A 23435-nucleotide genomic window follows, 5' to 3' on the forward strand; every position below is an offset into this window, starting at 1 on the left:
CAAACAAGTTTTCAGATTGACCCGAAACGCTTTCAACAAGTTGCTACGGAATTTAAAAAAAAAATCATTTAACAGAATTTTCTACTGACTGACTGACTGAGTAACTCAGTAACTGACTGATGCCTTCAGACAAGCGTGACCCGATAATGGCTAAGGCTACGGGTTTGATTTTTTCACTGTTCGACGTCGCTTTGGCCTGACAGGTGCCTTTTGGCATACAGCAGTAAATACAGTGCGTTCTTCATGGACTTACCAGTGTCTTCCTTTGTGTCCCATTCATCTTCGCTGACAACGAAAAGTGTCAATATGGTGGTAGCACGTGATGGCTTCCCTTCGTAACGAAAATTTTTCATAGTGGCTATTTTAATAGCAGAGATGCTTTTCAAACAGTTCTTGATTTGTACTGCTGTGTAACGGATTGAACATAGCCCGCAACAAAGCGTAATGGATACTTCACTTTTCAGACAATAATTGATATAACTGGGGCACGCGGCACCATTTTTCTTAGGTATGCGTGGATTGCAGAGGCGCTTTTCGAACAGTTCTTGATTCAAAATGCTGCGTAACGCGTTTAACATAGCTGACAATGAAGCGTAATGGGTACTTCACTTTTCAGACGGTAATTGGGGCACGCGGCACCATTTCAGATGCGGGTTCACCAATCATAATAATTGTTTACAAAAAAAGGTAACGAACAAGTAGCTACACAGAAAAATTTGGAATTTTCAACTAGAGTAGGGACCATAGCACATCGATAAAAAGTACTGAAACAAGCTGGAGTAGTGCACTATAGTGAAACAATAAGAAGTGTTATATCCCTACTGTGCATTTCCATTATGGTATCTTGAGCACAGTAGGGATGTAACATTTCTTATTGTTTTACTGTAATTTAATATCATGGACTACTCCAGCTTGTTTCAGTACTTTGTATCGATGTGCTACAGTCCCTACTCTAGTTGAAAATTCCAAATTTTTGTGTGTACTTGTATAATGAGTCAAAGTGTACTGCATCTTTGAACTGGTTAGTCATCAAAGATATCAGCAAACTGCTTTACCAGTATACTTCCCTAGCAATATACTAGTCAAAACCTGAGTGTCACCTTCAAACACCCATGCTAATACATGCATATTGTGTATATATGAGCTAGATTTTCTTTGTTTATTTTTCCCAAGTGATCAGTACATTATTATGGATTTGAATTAGGCCATACAATTTTCTACCCTTATTAAACATTTACTTAGCTACGTGTATATATATATATATATATAATAAAGTTACAGAATGCAAATATTCTATTCCATTACTGAGATATGACCTGGTATGTGACGGGGTGTAGTTTGTGCCTGCATGCTCTATTTTTGCAGGCCCGGTCACAATTATTAATCAAAAACAAAATGAAAAGAGTTTAGGTGATAGAAAGTATGACATAAATGGTAACATAGCTACAAATGTGTATAAAAATCCCAACATTGACATGCTATATGCCACTATCTGTTAAATGCCAAAGTATCACATAGCTACATATATTGTAATAGCAGCCATTTTTCATATTTATATCTCTTATTTCACTTGCTGGTACATTTTTAAATTAATAACTTTTAATCGCTTTAGTTTGTTAACTTTTTTGTTATAACATAGCTATATTATACATGTGTAGCTGTGACTGCTTTATTAGAGTATCTGGCTGCTTGTCTTGAGTGAACTACACAATAGATTGAGAGGTGTAGTTGCTATTTATTGTTTTCTACAGTATAACTGCAGATGATTGCAGCTAGATTACTAAAGGGCATGGTCTGATCATTGAAGATGTGGCAATGCATTCTGATCTTTTAAGGATGTGGTTTCACCATGTAACAGTTTTATGACTTGGATGCAGCTACATGTATCTACTCCCTCTTATAGTAACACAAGAGCGTCTTGTAATTTTGTGGCATCTAAATATGCTTCTCTAAGGATATGAAAAATTAATTCTTTAGTATGGTTTCCTTACATAAATAAGAAAATGACCATACGAAGATAAAAGGAAAGGCAAGGCGTGGAACACAGACACTCATCAAAGCCTGAAAAGACGCATGCCAAACATGAGTTCCTTATTGTGATGTAAAGTGGTGACTGTACTGCTTCATTTGGTATCTAGCCTTATGACCGTGAGCTGGCTGCATAGATAGCCAACTGACTGACCAACTATCCAAATATAAAACCAGGTGATGACAATTTTGTATAGTAATTAGAATAGCTAAGTACATAATGTCTGTGGATGTACAGACACAAACCTACTTTTTAAAAGTAATATGCGGTCTTTTGTATATTATGTTTTAACAACTTGGTGAATTTCATCACTTTTAACCACAACATTTTGGTGGGTGCCATTCATTTTAGGGGGTGGGGGGGACCCTACTGCCATACTGTTTGATATCGTTTCAATATCAACCAGGATCTCAAACAAGTGACAATGGAGGTGCTGTTATTGGTGGAGCAGCAGGAGGAGTTGTAGTTATTGTAGTCATCAGTATAGTGGTACTACTTTTATTGATTTATATGAAACAACTACATCAGAAGAAATCAAATCCTGTTATGGCTGAGATAGCTAATACCATATCTGATAGTGAGTGTACATTATTATATACACATGTTGTAATAAATGAAATTGACTGAGCCAAAGCCAACAATTTTAGCTATATCTTAGTGTAAATCTGTATAGCATGTTTGTATACTTTGTATTGCTTTATATATTTTGTGTGTAATTATATACTGAGCTTTAATTTCTCCTTACTCACTTTGACAGCTTTACTGGCCATTACTTGCATGATACATACTTTGTTGCGTTGTGGTCATAATAGTAGACTAGTTTGTGTCTTAGTCATGATATTCACCCTTGGTGATGCTCACATGTACTACAGGTGGTGTAAGTTCTACAGAAAAGAAAGTGAAGGAAGAAGAATACAGTGAGATAGTGTTGCCTCAGTTACGTCGTGATGATCCTATCAAGATGGACTCTAATCCATCATATGGATCTTACACAGGACAGGGTACTAATATTGCTGTACAACCTAACCCATCTTATGGTGTGAACAAACCAAACGATAAAATAACTGAAGATTACTATGATTATGCTCGACCCACTGAGATCACTAATGTTGCTATTGAGCCTAACCCATCATATGAAGTAGCCACAAGGATGGGAACTAACACCAAAACTACTCCAGGCTCTGGTGTTATCATTTCTCCCAATCCAGCTTATACTAGTGTGAAAGCTAAAAAGTAATTATTCATTGTGCTTATGTAGAACATCAAACTATGGCATCATCAGCTCTATACTTTTGTAGTAACTATATAGTGACATTTACAATATTGATGTTGTTGTATATAGTCAACTGTTGTTGGTATTTTGTCATGTGTAGTGTTTGTGTTAGTTTCACATGCTAGACATTTCATATGGACTTTCCACACAAACCACCTGCAAGACTATGTTTGTGTATGGTTGTATAGAAGTATCCTTATATTACCATATTTCCTTGGGTAAATGATGCACTATTAATAGTCACTGCATTTGAATAGTGCAGCTGCACTGTAGCCTTAAGAATAAAGCACAAACGCTGCCACAATGATTATAGAGGCACTGACACTTAATGTGCCATTATAATTATAGCAGAGGAAATGACCAAGTTTGGAGTTATAATGCATGATAGGTAATAAGGAAAAAGAGATATCACTAAAAAATCAAATAAGTCAGCATGCTAGAACTGTTCTAGAACTGTGACGGAACATGTCAAATCCTTTAAAGCCTAAACACTTGAAATTGTCATATATACACATATCTCTATTATAAATGGATATATATGGTAAAATGAATGTATCAGATGGACAGGATAGACAGTATAATTATATGGATAACGTATCTCCATCCTATCTGATGGTGTTACATGATTGGATAAGTTGAAGAATAATGCTGAGATTTCTGCTACACAACACCATGTTGTTAGTTGCTTGCTGAGAATATACATGTATATAGCTGTCTTTGCCATGTCTAAAAAATTTTTAAGTGGTACACATTAATACAGAAGCATTCTCAGTACTTATTTGTACCACTATAGTTAACAGACATATTATCACAGTCACAGTTATAGTTGGTACACAATTTCAAGCACACAGTCTCACAACAAACAAAAAGAATGAAAAGTACAACTTAAATGTAATAGAATGATGTAATTACAAGTGATTATGATATAATACAATTGTGATGTATGCATTAGTTATATAAGTCTGTCACACTAAATCTGCTCCTGATAAAACATCTATGTTTTCTCCTTTGTTTCTATTGAGTCTTAAGGGATCTGTGTGTGACAAATTTAATTGTTGGCCTTTAAAAGGTTTGATATGCTCCACTGAAGTTCTAGAACGGTTTAATATGCTGATTTATTTATGACTCTTTTTCAGGGATCTCTATTTCTTGTTTTACTTTTAGTTTGTGTGCATTTTGTAAATTCACTTATGGATAACACTCTAATGATTGCAAAATAAATGATGCTGGTTCTACTTGATATCACTAGGTACTACAAGTCAGTCATCAAGCTGCACATCCAGTATAATATATAGCTATACCGTATAACCAGAAATTGCTGAGGAAAGAAACTTTCACAAATTTTGTTAGTAATGGAAGCTTCATGAAAATATAATCGTAAGATTTATACACTTAACTATTAGCTTACCAAATCTGTTTTCTAGACTTTCATGAATTACAAAAAGGCGAAAATAGGATTTTACACTGTTTCACAAAAGTTGTTCTAGCCTCGCGCGCCCGACCCGAAATTGTGAGCAGGCACCGGCGATCACAAGACTAACACTCAGGCCAATAGACTTACTGAGAACAGACTGAAGACAAGAGAAGCCAAACTGACCGGCCGGGTAGTATTGTGAAAAGTATTGTCCATCGCCCAACAAGGATCGAGGTATCATGTACATACTGAGTTACGTAGCCATGTAATTATTGTGTAGTAGCTAGCAGCACCGGACCGTGAGCTTCACGCAATTCCTAGCTTGTATAGTCTCCTAACAAACATTCTTGTTTATAAGCCCCTGAAGATATGTTGTATTTTGTCGTAAAGACGTTTTTCATGTTAATCTTTTGCCGAATGGCTAACTCCGGAGGTGAAACTTACACTGCCTACTAGGTGCCATCACCAGTGGCGTATGTGCAGCAGGGCTTTGTAGGGCCTAGGCCCTATTAAATTTGGCTAGTGCCCTACCAAACTGAAGACTATGAAATCCACAATCACCAGCTTTTCATGAGTCATTACATTATCTAACAAGTGAAACCTAAATTACTCTCCAAATTATCAGCATTGAGCTGTCATGAAACCAGTAATTACGAGGATTCTAATTAACGTTCACCAACTGAGCACGTGATTTACTTATTTGTTGGTGGATAAGGACGTGTTTTCCTAGTGTTCTTGTAGTGTATAATCATCATATCTATAGATCCTTGTAAGATTTGTGGCACTTCATGTAGCTAAGGTGTAGTGTTGTCTTGGTGTAGTAAACATATCCTTTACTAATAAAGAGCGTCATTTTTATTTCAACCGAATCTGTCGCCTTTGGAATTCCCTACCAATCATTGATATAAGTTTGCCTATAGAAACCATCAAAAGACGCATCAAATCTTTTCTCTGGAATCATTTTATCACAAACTTCAATTCTACTGACCCACACAAATAGCTATCACTATCTCTGTACGTGTGGTAACTGTGTCAGCAATCATCTTGTCATGAACTTTGATCTCTTGTAGTTGCATACTAATTGATTTATAATTAAATAAATAAGTAACTTACTGTAGTTAAGTAATTAATTTTTGTAACATACTCAGGCCACTAGCATAGGTTGCTAGTGGACCCTCAGCATGGACTAATATTGTTTTCATGAATGTATAACCACTGTATCTGTATGTAGTTATACCCATGCTGAAAAGCCTTATAAATAAATAAATCTAATCCAAAACAGCCAAGCTGTAAAAAAAGTGTGCGGCCCTCAGAAAGGCTATGGTGAAAAAAGATGTGAAATCGGCGGCACAAAAATTCACCTGAATTGTCGTTATTAAAATTTTTACCATTAACCTACCATCACAGCCATTTCTTGGCCGCCACCTTGGATTTCACATCTTTTTTCACCATAGCCTTTCTGAGGGCCGCACACTTTTTTTACAGCTTGGCTGTTTTGGATTAGATTTCATTTCTTTTTGTATTTGTATACCCCAAAGCCGGCCTATGGCCAGCTTTGGGACTTTTTAAACCTATGTTTTTTTTCTTTACTACAGGAAGAAGTAAAGATGAAGTAGATATACTTTAAATATTTTATCAGTAAATGTACAAATTATATATATAATACATATGTGACCGGATTTGCAAAAAGGGGCCTTCCACACACATCCAATTTGCCAACTTTGACAATTGATAACTTCAGATTGGAAAGAGCTATTGCCTTGAAATTTGGGCAGTGGTGATTTCTTTGCAGCTGAACTCTCCACATGATGGTTTCTTTGTAACTGAACTCTCTACAAGGCAATTTCTTCTAGCTGATCTCTCTACAGGGAGATTTGTTTGTAGCTGAACTATCTACAAGGTAACTTCTTCTAGCTGCTCTCTCTACAGGGTGATTTGTTCGTAGCTGAATTCTGTACAGGTGATTTGTTTGCAGCTGAGCTCTTTACAAAATGGTTTCTTTGTAGCTGAACTCTCTAAAAGGTAACTTCTTCTAACTGATCTTTCTACAGGGTGATTTGTTTGTAGCTGAACTATCTACAAGGTAATATCTTCTAGCTGATCTCTCTACAGGGTGATTTGTTTGTAGCTGAATTCTGTACAGGTGATTTGTTTAAAGCTGAGCTCTTTACAGAATGGTTTCTTTGTAGCTGAACTCTCTACAAGGTAATTTCTTCTAGCTGATCTCTCTACAGGGAGATTTGTTTGTAGCTGAACTATCTACAAGGTAATTTCTTCTAGCTGATCTCTCTACAGGGTGATTTGTTTGTAGCTGAATTCTGTACAGGTGATTTGTTTGCAGCTGAGCTCTTTACAAAATGGTTTCTTTGTAGCTGAACTCTCTACAAGGTAACTTCTTCTAACTGATCTTTCTACAGGGCAATTTGTTTGTGGCTGTATTTTCTACAGGGTGATTTGTTTGCAGCTGAACTCTTTACATGGTGGTTTCTTTGTAGCTGAACTCTCTACAAAGTAATTTCTTGTAGCTGATCTCTCTACAAGGTGATTTGTTTGTAGCTGAATTCTGTACAGGTGATTTGTTTGCAGCTGAGCTCTTTACAGAATGGTTTCTTTGTAGCTGAACTCTCTACAAGGTAACTTCTTCTAACTGATCTTTCTACAGGGCAATTTGTTCGTGGCAGAATTTTATACAGGGTGATTTCTTTGCAGCTGAACTCTCTACATGGTGGTTTCTTTGTAGCTGAACTCTCTACAAGGTAACTTCTTCTAGCTGATCTCTCTACAGGGTGATTTGTTTGTAGCTGAACGATCTACAAGGTAACTTCTTCTAGCTGATCTCTCTACAGGGAGATTTGTTTGTAGCTGAACTCTCTACAGGTGATTTGTTTGAAGCTGAACTCTCTAAATGATGGTTTCTTTGTAGCTGAACTCTCTACAAGTTAACTTCTTCTAGCTGATCTCTCTACATGGTGATTTGTTTGTAGCTGAATTCTGTATAGGTGATTTGTTTGCAGCTGAGCTCTTTGAATAATGGTTTCTTTGTAGCTGAACTCTCTCAAGGTAACTTCTTCTAGCTGATGTCTTTACAGGGTCACTAGTTTGTAGCTGAATTCTCTACATGGTGGTTTCTTTGTAACTGAACTCTCTACAAGGTAACTTTTTCTAGCTCATCTTTCTACAGGGTGATTTATTTGTAGCTGAATTCTTTACAGGTGATTTGTTTGCAGCTGAGCTCTTTAAAGAATGGTTTCTTTGTAGCTGAACTCTCTACAAGGTACCTTCTTCTAGCTGATGTCTCTACAAGGTCACTAGTTTGTAGCTGAGCTCTCTACATGGTGGTTTTTTTGTAACTGAACTCTCTACAAGGTGACCTCTTCTAGCTGATCTTTCTACAGTGTAATTTGTTTGAAACCGAACTCTCTACAAGGTAACTTCTTCTAGCTGATCTCTCTACAGGGAGATTTGTTTGTAGCTGAACTCTCTACAAGGTAACTTCTTCTAGCTAATCTCTCTACAGGGAGATTTGTTTGTAGCTGAACTCTCTACATGATAATTTCTTTGTAGCTGAACTCTTTGCAAGGTAACTTCTTCTATTGATCTCTCCACAGGGCGATTTGTTTGTAGCTGAACTCTCTACATGGTGGTTTCTTTGTAGCTGAACTCTACAAGGTTATTTTTTCTAGCTGAATTATCTCTTTCCATAGTTGCATGAACTCCCTACAAGGTAACTTCTTCTAGCTGATTTCTCTACAGGGTGACTTGTGTGTAGCTGATCTCTATACAGGTTTCTTATTTCTAGCTGATCTCTTGAATTCTCTTCAGGGTGACTGCTCTATTAGGATGACTGCTCTATTAGAGTATCTCGATCTCGCACTTGCCGCACCAAGTTGGATTTCGTGTTATAACTCCGTGGCTTTAAGTCTGATTCTTCTACACCATTGATGAGCCTTTCTAAGATGATTACTCCATCTGTACAACGATTTTCAAAGCATTACCCTAAGCGGTTTATCTGGTAGGCGTGGCAAGCAGTGGTTTTTTTATTAGCTGATCTCGACTGCGTAATTGTTACACACTGTTGGTTTTTTCGTTGTATGTTCCTGGTTTTTAGCTCGATTTCTTTCAAACCACAAAAGGTTTGAGGTTCAATAGTTAACCGATTCACCCACCGATTTTCAGCTTCTTCCCATACGCGGTTTACCCTGTAGGCGTGACAACATATTGGTGTTATTTTTCGTTAATAATCGCTCATAACTCTTTGCCTGTTTATCGTATTCCAGCCAAAGTTGGTACCGAGATGCGCCTTTATATCCCCCTTCTGTGTGCCAAATTTCAAGGCAATCGGATAACGCGTTAGCGTTTTATAGCAGTTTTTGTAAGTGTGCGACAAGAAAAAGAAAAATAAGAAGAAGAAAAAAAAACGAAGAAACTGAGCCAATTTTTGAAGTCGCATATCTCGGGAACGCGCGAAGCGATTTCGCTCAAATTTGGAATGCGGTGTGCTGCAGTTGGAGGGAATGTCCACAGCAAAAATCGTCTTGTTTCATCAAGGAAGCACAGAGCTACGGAGGTGCGAAAATTGCGTTTTCTTTCTTCCTGTCAATATACTCACGGGTGTTACGCGCCGGCTTCTTGGGCCGCACGACACACTACCGTGTGTCTTGATAAATAAAAATAGTATCTATGGTTATAGTGTTACTGTACAATCTGAACAGGTTAAATTATATAAATAAACTACTTCATGAAAATCTGAAAGCATGTTTTTACAGCTGAAATGGCCTCAGATGCCATTTTACAGGCGTTGAAATTTTTCTGGGGGGGGGGGGGCTGCCCCTACATATACAGTGCCCTACCAATGGAGAAAGTCTAGATACACCACTGGCCATCACAATCCAAATCAATCACTGATTACATTCCATATAAGGAAAGTAAAATCTTGTTATTTGAAGCCGTATACGAAATTGCATGTGTCCAGTAAGGCCACTCCAAATGAGACTGTAGTTTCCCGTCCTCCACCCGCATCACGTCTAGGCACCCGCATTGCATGCCAATATTATTTTCCAAAACTACTTCCTGTGCTGCTTTCTGGAAACTTCTCCTGGAGCCTTTTATTTTGCATTGCTAAAAAGCACAATGAAACCTAAAAATGGACGGTTCTGGTGGTTGCTAGCTTGCAAAGAAGCCATTTTCATGACCTTGAATCCTCTCAAGATCAAGATACTCTAATAGAGCAGTCACACCTCTAATAATGAATAATGATAATAAGCCTCCCACCCGCATTGAATAATAGGATGGGAAACTACAGTCTCATTTGGAGTGGCCTAAAACATGGCGATGGTAAAGTTGGCTGAGTCTTCTTTGAGGTCTTTCTCTTCTTGGGTGGTGACAAACTCATCTCTACTTCATGTGGCTGGAGTGCCATTTTCACATGATGTATAACAAACACAGTGACGTAATTTGGATAGTCATGGAACTCAGTTTCATGCTCCTTCGGCGGCTCATAAGCTCCTGATAGGACGTGTCCCCCCATATCAACGTGTGCTTCCGTTTCACATATGTTGGTCAAGATATCAACAGACATCCGTTCTATAAAATTGATATCATGAACCATGATAGTGAGTTCATAATAGGGATCGCCCATGTTTTTTGAAAAAAATTCTAATAGAACACATGCCTAAAAACCACTTTGGAAAGTATGCTCCAACTCAAAACCACTCTCTGGTGGTTATTTGCAATGAGTATTGGTCTACTAGTAAGTATCAAGTGAAAAGGAAACAGTATGTGTATTTGGGACAAAACTGAAATTTGCCGTTTTGTTCATCTTCATAAATTATTATCCTTCATATTATTATTCTTCTTTTGTTTCACTCATGTGCAGCAAAAGTTATCCACTCATTCGCACTAAAATCTATATAACCATGCTTACTGAGTCCTTCTGCATGTAGAGCAGTTTCAAAACCATGGTAACCAAAAATTATGCAATGGACCACACCCTAATTGCCATGTTTTTGTACCAGACTGTTTGAGTTGCAAATTAAATTCCTCACTAAATTCATGCCAAGACTTAATACTACATGAGCAAAATAGATGCCAGTGATAGAATAAAATAATAGATGAGTTATTAGGCATTAAAAGATCCGTACTGCCTCCCAACAGGGTAATTTCGTAGGAAAGAGAAATGCGTAAAGATGGATTAGGCCAAATTGCGACCTATTTACCGCCCTAAGCTGGTTAAAACTAGGGGAAACTTACAGTATAGGTCTTTATCCAGTACCACAGCAGCATACAGCCACATCCAGCTATCCCAGAGCTCCTAAAAGACATGAGACAGGCTGATGGCGTACTACCAAACTGTGATAAAACGCCAGCAAAAGTAGACTCTTAGTGATGAATTTTACTAGAGTTAAGTTTTATTATCAAAATCAACCATCAGTTAAAGTTTAGGAGTCTTATTTTGCTGGCTGCCTTTTTACACGAAGTGGTGATCCTGGCACATGAGCGATTTTGATGGGGCTCTGGCTAACTCAGGGATGGCAGGATGTGGTTGTACAATGCTGTAGTGCTGGATGAAGACCTGTACTGTAAGTTTCTTCTTGCTTTAGCAAGTTTTAAGCAATGAATAGCCTGTAACTTAGCCTAATCCATCTACACGCATTTCTTCTTCCTACAAAACTTCCCTGTTTGGATACAGCACGGATCTTTTAATGCCTGATATATCTTCTACATATCTTATTCTATCACTGTTATCTATTACTTTCGTATTTGGTAAGTCTTGGCATGATTTTAACGAAGAATTCAACTTGGGCCATTACCAGCCAAGTACAAAAACATGGCGACAATTCCGTTTCCATGGTTTTGAAACTGCTCTATTAATAAGCCTGTATTCCACAGATCACCAACCACCCTTCACCTCTAAGTTCTCTTCGCCATTCACTATTGGCAGCAGTTCTGTATACTAAAGAAGCCGTATAACAAAAAATTACAGGATTCCGTTGTGTGAGCTCCTTTGGGCTTTGTTATAGCGTTAGTCAAGGCTGAAAGCTGTAACTGAGAACTTCTTACACTTAGAAGATCGCCCATAGTGTCTCTGCATGGTGAGAATAGTCTACTTATTCCTGTAAGTACACAATCGCGATTTGCTACTAGCGACGATACAAGCACTCTCTCAGTGACATAATGAAGTGATACCGCTGATACCAGAGACTATTCATTGCTATGAATATAGTTTCTATAAACCATATTTCCTTTCCACGCAAAGCCTAGTGAAGTCAGTATATTAGTCTTGTTAAAATTAATCGTTTAAACTATTTGTGAGAGCCATAGTTACCACATTGTGTAAACAACATGGCTTCGTGCTGCTGATAACCCATGGTTTACACAGCTACACAGACTTTGTTGTGAATGATGTGTGTGCATGCAGATTAGCTACTGTATAGTCTGACTGTTATGATGTAAGGGGCATAGGGAGGGGGGGTTCCAAGGGGTTCAGGAACCCCCTTGTAAAAGTTAAGCTTATGAGTTTACAGGACCCTAACACACCATTTAGTGTGGCAGGTCAAAATGAGTGAGTAATAGCAAGAGTTAATAAGAAAGGAGGGTGTCTAACGCTGTATAGGCCTGTAATAGATGATTGTACAGAAGTTAAATGGCTTCCTTTCCGTATAACGTATAGGCTTCTAGTATTTGTTCGTTTCACCGTGATGAATCCTCGAGAATATTCGAAGACTGAACTAAAGACTGAGCTGTATGTACAGTGCTCCTTCAATTGAAGAATGCTCAAAGGTAGGGTAACATGGCGACGCAGTGAAAATTCGAAGCGATACTCCACCTTTGGTTCAGTGTTTATTTATTTATTTTTTCCGCCTTTGTTTTGTTGATTGGTTTCTCAGACGCTCTCCCCCAGAGTTATCTTCGAGGTTAACAGCCACACTTCTTTACGCAACAGAGTGATGCTCTTCGTGGTGAACTTGAACATCGAGTTGAACGCACGCCCTTGTGTCTGGGATAGCCTTTGTGGTTAAATGCAAAAATATACTAGCCAGTCTGTACGTTACGCAGAAAAGAAGCCATTTAACTTCTGCGCAATCATCCGTTACAGGACTATACGGCGTTAGACACTCTCCTCTCTTATTATTAACTCTTGGTAATAGTGTATGGCACAGCACAACAATTGATAAAGCTTGCATTCATGTCTCGGGGAAGAATTTACAGAGGTAACATGATCCCTGTTAAAAAGATTGATATACTCTAATAGAGCAGTCACATATACTCTACTGGAACATGCCTGTAAATATCCATATGTCAAGGAACTTCATTAGTGGAGTTTTTCAGACATTCTAACATTAAATGCAAAACTGAGCATGACCTTATACTGCTATAGCTTTCGAAGTGTGCAGTGTTTAAAGATGTAAAACTCCAGTAATTTCCGGGCGTGTGGATTCAGTGGAATGGAGTGGTGGAATGGACTGGAATGGTGGACTGGAATGTAATGGTGGAATGGAACGGTACTTTGGTAATTTCAATTGGTGGTCACCTCTTTATAAAGACCACCTTCTAACAAAGACCACCTTTTATAAAGACCGTTTTACTTTAATGTTTAAATTGCTGCTATCTTGTTGTTTTAGCGTGTATCCCCATAGAATGGTCTTATTGATCAGTTGTGTGCCACATGCCTAGAAAAGTCAGAGTGATATCTGATTTGTAATACAGCAATATACCCCATGCAAAAAAACAGTTTGGCTGTACAAAATGACGTCCCCATCAAACTAAAAGTAACTAACAACTAAAGGAGCTAATATCTGGCAAATAACTTGCTATAATTTATAAAACATTGGTCCTTTATCATTGACTCATACAGTATTGCTGCATTCCTAATTAAACTCTAATTGGCTAGTAATTTAGCCGTCTTTTTTCTCCTCTGCAATGCCGGACTATTGAGAATGGTACCAATTTAATAGCCTATTAGACTTACAGGGAATTAATTAGGAATGCAATCAGACTGCACAAGTCAATGATAAAGGACCAAGGTTATTGTAAATTATACTTAGTTGCCAGTATATATTAACATTCATTTCTTGGCCTCACCAGATATTAGCTCCTTTAGTTGCCAGTTGCTTTTAGTTTCGTGGACACATCCTTTTTCTGTATAGCCAAGCAGTTTTTGTATGGGGTATATAGCTATTACTGTATTGTATCATAAATCAGATATCACTGGCTTTTCTAGGGGACATAACATGTGGCACACAATTCATCAATAAGACTGTCTTATAGGACTCTAAAACAACAATTCAGATATTAAAGTAAAACGGTCTTTGTAAAGAGGTGGTCTTTTTTAGAAGGTGGTCTTTTTAAAGAGGTGACCCTAATTGAAATTACCTAAGTACCGCTCTATTCCACCATTCCATTCCACTAAATCCAGACGCCCATAATTTCAGTTATCACTTGGGCATGCAAAATGAATCCATGCTATGCATATTTGTAGTTGTAATGTTTTGATTGCAAGTCATTCCATTTGTATGAGTGGATTCATGGATACCAGTGGGATAACTATCACTTACAGATGTGTATATGTGTCTCTATGTGTTATGCTGTCTGTTTCCACTAGGCAGCTTTATGCTTTCATCTAGTATTAGCAGGGACACTTATATGCATTGCACTATTTTTTACATAAAATGTAGTAATTTGCTGAGTTTTGATTCATTAAAATAGTGGAAGTCTCTCAGCAGCTGGGGGCTGTGTCCCCAGACCCCTGCTTCTGGTAACTTAATACTACTTTTGGAACCCCCCTTCAAAAAATCCTGGCTACACCCCTGGATGTAGTATATGTGAAACAATTTAATTTATTTGTAGATGCCACATAATATTGTTTGTGGGAAGCCATATGCATTCATAAAACATCCACAGCATAGATTTCACTGTAATAATTCTAGTCCATGTACGACGGGAAATCTTATTGTGTACAGTCTTGACTGAAATGATAAATTGAAAATTTTAAAAGGAGAATATAGGCAGGGCTCCCGTTAATTTGAGTGTACTGTCGAACTGCCAGTACAACACAGATTTTGTCCTGTCAAAACTTTAAAATGTCCTGGTACCAGTTTTGAGTTTATCAATACTCAAGATGTCGTCATGCCAAAAGTAGTATAACAATGTCATAACATAATGTGCACACTGTTTCTAGTCAAGTGCAACAGGAAACCAGTGCTTTAAGCTATTAAAATGAAGTTTCATGCATCCCACAAGTCAAAGGTAACACTGGTAACAAAGTTTTAAATACATTTTGCACTTTCATAGGTGACAAGTACAGGTAGGGCTGGTGTTCAAACCTCAAAGTTAGCTGAAGGTAAAGCTTGTGGCAACAAACCATAAACAAGTTAATTAAATATTACTGCCTTTGTAAGGCTGCTCTCCAGCAGTTGTGTAACATTCAGAGTTATCCAGCCACAATGTCCCAACAACAATAAAATGAACCTGCCAATATGCAATATTGACCCGGAAATTGGCAGACTGAATGTTATTTCGAGCCCTGATAGGGATCGCTGAAAAAAGCCACAAAACAAGAAGGGATTGCTAGGGTGGTAATGTAACCACAAATCCCTATTTTGACTCTATGTCATAAAAAATACATGCTCTGTCATTTTGAGATGAGGGATTTGTGGTTTACATTACCACCCCAGCGATCCCTTCTTGTTTCATGGCTTTTTTCAGCGATCCCTATTCTCCTTTTAAATTTTTCATTTTTTTATTTATCTGGTATACATAATTATTCTAAAGTACGTAACAGTAAACTAAATTAACTATTATAAGACGAGAGTAGTCACTTCCATACTGCCAATTGATGTGCTTGCGACTGGGATCAAGAAGCTTGATCACCAAACTATCGCCTTGATCACTTGATTTCATCTTTCCAAGTGCCTTGATTCTTGATCGTCAACAATAAAAACTTAGTAAATTCTCGTGTTGCCCCAAGTTAACTTTCAAATGCGTTGTGGGGGGTGCTGGTCACCCCGGGAATAAAAAAATTTCAAAGGTGCTTGATTGCCACTTTTGCAGATGCCTTGATCGCTTGATTCACTACAAAATACTCTTTGATCACTGATTAAATCTTGATCCCAGTCGCAAGTGCATCAATTGGTTGTATGGAGGTGACTGTACTACTCCTTGTAAGTAGCTAGTGATGAAGTCTTACGAAGTCAGTAAGTTTTAACTTCCCTCTATGAATAGGGATGCGGCAATTATGCTAGCATAATTTCGGGTATGTGTGTGAATCATACTAGCATTTTGAGGTGATTATAAAGCTTTAACAGTTAAGTAGGAAAATCTGCAGATTGCACAATTCAGTTAGCAACCAGCTAAAGAATTCAAGACTATTTGAAGCTTAAACAACAATGAATTGGTGTGATACAGCACTAAACTGGCATTATTAGCCAATTATGGTGGCAAAAGTTTGGGAATAATGGGCACTTCTCTAAAGCATAATAGGTGATTTTTTGAGCATTGCTCAAAAGCAATGTTCGGAGCATAATAGCCTCATGCCTATCTATGAAACCCAAGATAAATGCATCGTAGGGTAGGAATCATTCCTTCACTTCATGCAATAGACCCTTATACTACAAGAATTAGAGATTTTAAGTTGGATTAGGGATCAAAGAAAAGAGTAGTGAAACAAGGGAATAGCTAAAAGTGGTGAAACAAACAACTGCATGCACTGCAGAATAGTGTTTTGTATACTTCGTCTTGGCTGAAGTTTTTGTAAGTTAAAGTTTTACTAGTTACCTATTTAATGCTTTAACCATAATCTTCCTGTGACACTCTCTCGGTTGAAATAATAATATGGCAGTGACTAACATTTCGGTTTGTTTTGGCATGCTAGTCCTAGTCTAGCTCTTAGTATGGCAAGTATGTATCAAGACACACGGTAGTGTGTCGTGCGGCCCAAGAAGCCGCCGCGCAACCCTGTGAGTATATTGACAGGAAGAAAGAAAACGCAATTTTCGCACCTCCGTAGCTCTGTGCTACCTTGATGAAACCAGACAAATTTTGCTGTGTAGATTCCCTCCACCTTCAGCACTCCACATTCCAAATTTGAGCGAAATCGCTTCAGGAATTCCTGAGATATGCGACTTCAAAAATTGGCTTAGTTTCTTCGTTTTTTTTTTTCTTCTTCTTTTTCTTCTTATTTTTCTTCCTCTTTTCGCACACTTACAAAAACTGCTATAAAACGCGAACGCGTTATCCGATTGCCTTGAAATTTGGCACACAGAAAGGGGGTATAAAGGCGCATCTCGGTACCAACTTTGGCTGGAATACCATAAACAGGCAAAGAGTTATGAGCGATTATGCACGAAAAATAACACCAATATGTTGTCACGCCTACAGGGTAAACCGCGAATGGGAAGAAGCTGAAAATCAGTGGGTGAATAGGTTAACTATTGAACCTCAAACCTTTTGTGGTTTGAAAGAAATCGAGCTAAAAACCAGGAAGATACAGCGAAAAAATCAACAGTGTGTAACAATTATGCAATCGAGATTAGCTAATTTTTATTTATTTTATTATTATTATTATTATTATGCTTGCCACGCCTACCAGATAAACCACTTGGGGTAATGCTTTGAAAATCGCTGTACAGATGGAGTTATCATCTTAGAAAGGCTCTTCAATGGTGTAGAAGAATCAGACTTAAAGCCACGGAGTTATAACACGAAATCCAACTTGGTGTAGCAAGTGCGAGATCGAGATACTCTAATAGAGCAGTCATCCTAATAGAGCAGTCATCCTAATAGAGCAGTCACCCTGAACAGAATTCAAGAGATCAGTTAGAAATAAGTAACCTGTATAGAGATCAGCTACAAACAAATCACCCTGTAGAGAGTTCAGCTACAAACAATTCACCCTGTTCAGAAATCAGTTAGAAGAAATTTTCTTGTAGAGAGTTCAGTTACAAACAAATCACCCTGTTGAAAGATCAGCTAGAAGATGTCACCTTGTAGATAGTTCAGTTACAAAGAAACCACGATGTAGAGAATTCAGCTACAAACTAGTGACCCTGTAGATACATCAGCTAAAAGAAGTTACCTTGTAGAGAGTTCAGCTACAAAGAAATCATTCTGTAAAGAGCTCAGCTGCAAACAAATCACCTATACAGAATTCAGCTACAAACAAATCACCCTGTAGAGAGATCAGCTAGAAGAAGTTACCTTGTAGATAGTTCAGCTACAAACAAATCATCCTGTAGAGAGATCAGCTAGAAGAAGTTACCTTGTAGATAGTTCAGCTACAAACAATTCACCCTGTACAGAGCTCAGTTAAAAGAGGTTTCCTTGTAGAAAGTTCAGCTACAAACAAATCACCCTGTAGAGAAATAAGTAAGAAGAAGTTACCTTGTAGATCGTTCAGCTACAAACAATTCACCCTGTAAAGAGATCAGCTAGAAGAAGTTACCTTGTAGAGAGTTCAGCTACAAAGAAACCATCATGTAGAGAATTCAGCTGCAAACAAATCATGTATAGAGAGTTCAGCTACAAACAAATCTCCCTGTAGAGAGATCAGCTAGAAGAAGTTTCCTTGTAGAGAGTTCTGCTACAAACAAATCACCCTGTAGAAAGATCAGCTAGAAGAAATCACCTTGTAGAGAGTTCAGCTTCAAAGAAACAATCATGTGAGAGTTCAGGTGCAAACAAATTGTCCTGTAGAGAGATCAGCTAGAAGAAGTTACCTTGTAGAGAGTTCAGCTACAAAGAAACCATCATGTAGATAGTTCAGGTACAAACAAATCACCCTGTAGAAAGATCAGCTATAGAAGAAATCACCTTGTAGAGAGTTCAGCTACAAAGAATCTATCATGTAGAGAGTTCAACTACAAACAAATCACCCTGTAGAAAGATCAGCTATAGAAGAAATCACCTTGTAGAGAGTTCAGCTACAAAGAAACCATCATGTAGAGAGTTCAGCTACAAACAAATCGGCCTGTAGAGAGATCAACTAGAAGAAATTACCTTGTAGAGAGTTCAGCTACAAAGAAACCATCATGTAGAGAGTTCAGCTGCAAACAAATCCCCTGTAGAGAGTTAAGCTACAAACAAATCTCCCTTTAGAGAGATCAGCTAGAAGAAGTCACCTTGCAGGGAGTTCAGTTACAAAGAAATAAACCATGTAGAGAGTTCAGCTGCAAACAAATCACCTGTTGAGAGTTCAGCTAGAAACAAGTCACCCTGTAGAGAGATCAGCTAGAAACAAGTCACCTTGTAGAGAGTTCAGCTAGAAGAAGTCACATTGTAGAGCTACAAAGAAACTACCATGTAGAGTTCAGCTGCAAACAAATCACCCTGTAGAGAACTCAGCTACAAACAAATCGCCCTGTAGAAAGATTAGCTAGAGGAAGTTACCTTATAGGGAGTTCAGCTATGAACAGATCACCCTGTAGAGAGTTCAGCTACAAACAAATCACCCTGTAGAGAGTTAAGTTACAAATAAACCACCATGTAGAGAATTCAGCTGCAAAAAAAATCAATCACTCTGTAGAGAGTTCAACTAGAAGAAGTCACCTTGTAGAGAGTTAAGCTGCAAATAAATCACCCTGTAGAGAATTCAGCTACAAACAAATCACCCTGTAGAAAGATCAGCTAGAAGAAGTTACCTTGTAGAGAGTTCAGCTACAAAGAAACCACCATGTAGAGAGTTCAGCTGCAAACAAATCACCTGTAGAGAGTTCAGCTAGAAACAAGTCACCCTTAGAGAGATCAGCTAAAAACAAGTCACCCTGTAGAGAGTTCAGCTAGAAGAAGTCACATTGTAGAGAGTTCAGCTACAAAGAAACTACCATGTAGAGAGTTCAGCTACAAAGAAACTACCACGTAGAGAGTTCAGCTGCAAACAAATCATCCTGTAGAGAGTTCAGCTAGAAGAAGTCACCTTTTAGAGAGTTCAGCTACAAAGCAACCACCATGTAAAGAGTTCAGCTGCAAAAAACTCAATCACCTTGTAGAAAGATCGGCTAGAAGAAGTTACCTTGTAGAGAGTTCAGCTACAAAGAAACCACCATGTAGAGAGTTCAGCTACAAACAAATCACCTGTAGAGAGTTCAGCTAGAAAGAAGTCACCTTGTAGAGAGTTCAGCTAGAAGAAGTCACATTGTAGAGAGTTCAGCTACAAAGAAACTACCATTTAGAGAGTTCAGCTGCAAACAAATCACCCAGTAGAAAGTTCAGCTATGAACAGATCATCCTGTTGAGAGTTCAGTTAGAGACAAGGAATCCTGTAGAGAGATCACCTAGAAGTATCGCCTTGTAGAGAGTTCAGCTACAAACAAATCACCTGTAGAGAGTTCAGCTACAAACAAATCACCCTGTAGAGAGATCAGCTAGAAGAAGTTACCTTGTAGGGATTTCAGCTACAAACAAATCACCCTGTAGAGAGTTCAGCTACAAAGAAACCATTCTGTAAAGAGCTCAGCTGCAAACAAATCACTTGTACAGAATTCAGCTACAAACAAATCACCCTGTAGAGAGATCAGCAAGAAGAAATTACCTTGTAGATAGTTCAGTTACAAACAAATCACCCTGTAGAAAGATCAGTTAGAAGAAGTTACCTTTTAGAGAGTTCAGCTACAAAGAAACCATTCTGTAAAGAGCTCAGCTGCAAACAAATCACCTATACAAAATTCAGCTACAAACACATCACCCTGTAGAGAGATCAGCTAGAAGAAGTTACCTTGTAGATCGTTCAGCTACAAACAATTCACCCTGTAGAGAGAGCAATTAGAAGAAGTCACCTTGTAGAGTGTTCAGTTACAAAGAAACCACCATGGAGATTTCTGTAATCAATATGTGACCGGATTTGCGAAAAGGGGTCTTCCACACACATCCAATTCCGTAAACGTTGGAGACCATAACTCAGTGTTCAAGTAACATATTAACCTGAAAATTTCACCATGTATTCAGCTATAGTGGTGCTCACCACTGCCCCAATATCAAGGCAATAGCTCTTTCCAATCTGAAGTTATCAATTGTCAACGTTGGCAAATTGGATGTGTGTGGAAGACCCCTTTTCGCAAATGCGGTCAAATATGTATTATACAGTATATATAATTTGTACATTTACTGATAAAATATTTAAAGTACATCTACTTCATCTTTTCTTCTTCCTGTAGTAAAGAAAAAAACGTAGGTTAAAAAAGTCCCAAAGCTGGTATACAAATACAAAAAGAATTGAAATCTAATCCAAAACAGCCAAGCTGTAAAAAAAGTGTGCGGCCCTCAGAAAGGCTATGGTGAAAAAAGATGTGAAATCCAAGGTGGCGGCCAAGAAATGGCTGTGATGGTAGGTTAATGGTAAAAATTTTAATAATGACAATTTAGGTAAATTTTGTGAAGTGGCACAAAAATTCACCTGAATTGTCTTTATTAAAATTCTTACCATTAACCTACCATCACAGCCATTTCTTGGCCGCCACCTTGGATTTCACATCTTTTTTCACCATAGCCTTTCTGAGGGCCGCACACTTTTTTTACAGCTTGGCTGTTTTGGATTAGATATTATCATACAGTATGGTAGTACTCTATATTAGGGATCATGAAAAACTGGGCTATTCCAGTTGAAAATATCACTATAAAACTAGTCTCAATTTCCCTCCATGACAACTTGGCAGCCTTGGTCAAGCCCAAAAATGTCAAGTTCAAACCCTTCCAAAAATTTTCTATGGAATTTTAAAAATTTATATTTAACAGAATAATATGCCAACTGACTGACTATCTAACTAACCAACTAACTAACTAACTAACTGATGCCATTAGCCAAGCACAACTCGACAACAGATAAGGCTATGGGCTTGATTTCTTCACTGTTCTATGTCGCTTCAACCCGAGACATGCCTTTTCGCCACATACAATACACGCATCATGGACTTGCCTTGTCCTCCTTTGTATCCCAGTTCTTGTTGCTGACAATGCAAGTGTTAATTTGCAATAATATGATGTGGCTTCTCTGTGGCTGTGTTGGCTATTATGCTTATTGCCCATACTTTCCATAGCAACTGGATCAATTGCAGAGATGCTTCTCATACTGTTCTTTGCAATGCTGTGTAGCAGGTAGAAAACAAAGCGTATTGGCCACCTCCCTTTCTGTTATGTAATTGAATGGTGGGGCACATGTTCTAGGATTAGTTTGGCTAGTTTTAGCGATTTACAGTGCCATGCCAGTGTGTTGTTTTCATAACATTCTTTAAATAGATTCTCTGCATAACTGTACTGTGTTTGCCCAATTAAGTGCATAACTGTACTGTATTTCCCAATTAGCTGCATAACTGTTCTGTACGACTCATACAGTACAGTTATGCAGCTAATTAGTACTATATGGACAATACAGTAAGCAGCATTGCTTTGATCCTCCCACGCAAAGTACAATATACACTAGTTAAATCACTGCAGTAGGTGCAATATGAAAAATATAGCATGAGGGTGTGGTCAAGAGACAAATGTAACACGAGGCAAAGCCAAATGCTATATTTTGCTCGAGACCACACACAAGTGCTATAATTTCCATAGTGCATGAGTGCATGCAGTGCTTTAACTATATAAATCTGAAGTTACAATCAAGAAGTAGGTAATGAACCTGGAGCAGCGAGAAAGCTAGTGCCTACTCGTAATTAGCAGAAGGTTAATTTGTAGCAATTAATGCCAAGTTATTACATAATTTGTGATCCGTCATATCCAGGATTCACTTAGTAGCGGGATAGGAAGATGAGGAGAATAACATAGGAAGGTTAGCTTTCAGAGGAGGTTGGTCACGCATCATCAAACATCTCATGATTTCAAAGAAAAAGTTAATTAACCTTTCAGCTCTGACACCTTGTATTAATATAAAGTGTTCTAATGTGTGAATTGATATCGATAAAATTAGTTACGGTTCTCAGAGCCCTATTTCAGCTGTCCAATACTATATGGCTTTTATAACCACGAAACCAATGCTACATTATCTATACTTGTCATGAATGTGACAAAGGACTTCATAATAACAATACTAATTTCAGGCACCATGTTTTATTGTGCAATCACATATATATATATATATATATCATACAGTACGATAGCACTGTATGGTAGGGATGATGAAGATGTGGGCGTGGTCTACGAGGATAAATCAAGCCAAAATCATCTTTGCAAACCCTTCACGGCCACTTGACAGTATTGGTCAGGTATAACCAAGCCCAAACATGCCTTCAGAGCGACCAGAAGCATTTTCGATTAGGTGCTACGAAATTTAAAAATATATATATATTTTCGCGAATTTTCTACAGCCTCACTGCCTGCCTACCTGCCTGCCTGCCTGCCTGCCTGCCTGCCTGCCTGCCTGCCTGCCTGCCTGCCTGCCTGCCTGCCTGCCTGCCTGCCTGCCTGCCTGCCTGCCTGCCTGCCTGCCTGCCTGCCTGCCTGCCTGCCTGCCTGCCTGCCTGCCTGCCTGCCTGCCTGCCTGCCTGCCTGCCTGCCTGCCTGCCTGCCTGCCTGCCTGCCTGCCTGCCTGCCTGCCTGCCTGCCTGCCTGCCTGATGCGTTCAGTCAAGCGTAGCGGAAAATTGGCTACAGCTACAGCCTTACTTCTTTGGCGGAAATGCTTAGAATTTCATGAAGATGAAACTTTTAATATTTTAAATATCCTACAATGTATGCGCTATTGCTTACTGATTTTCCTTTGATCCTTCTTTATCATGGCCATTGCTCAGCAGTAGG

The 23435-nt window shown here is 38.4% G+C and overlaps 1 protein-coding gene and 1 long non-coding RNA gene across 2 annotated transcripts in view; both read left to right on the forward strand.

Annotated features, from left to right (window-relative positions):
* Window positions 1–2332: 2332 nt before the first annotated feature.
* LOC136257631 (uncharacterized) lies at window positions 2333–3513 on the forward strand. The gene is made up of 2 exons (XM_066050886.1): window positions 2333–2606; window positions 2902–3513. The coding sequence occupies exons 1-2, from the start codon at window positions 2540–2542 to the stop codon at window positions 3264–3266; spliced, it is 432 nt and encodes a 143-aa protein (XP_065906958.1). The 5' UTR covers window positions 2333–2539; the 3' UTR covers window positions 3267–3513.
* Window positions 3514–4811: 1298 nt separating this feature from the next.
* LOC136257633 (uncharacterized) overlaps window positions 4812–23435 on the forward strand; it is a 41577-nt gene continuing 22953 nt past the window's right edge. Inside the window, exon 1 of the long non-coding RNA XR_010702087.1 lies at window positions 4812–4950. This is a non-coding gene — a long non-coding RNA (uncharacterized lncRNA). The remainder of the gene's footprint in view (window positions 4951–23435) is intronic.

This window comes from Dysidea avara, chromosome 6, assembly GCF_963678975.1.
Source record: "Dysidea avara chromosome 6, odDysAvar1.4, whole genome shotgun sequence".
Classification (NCBI taxonomy): domain Eukaryota; kingdom Metazoa; phylum Porifera; class Demospongiae; order Dictyoceratida; family Dysideidae; genus Dysidea; species Dysidea avara.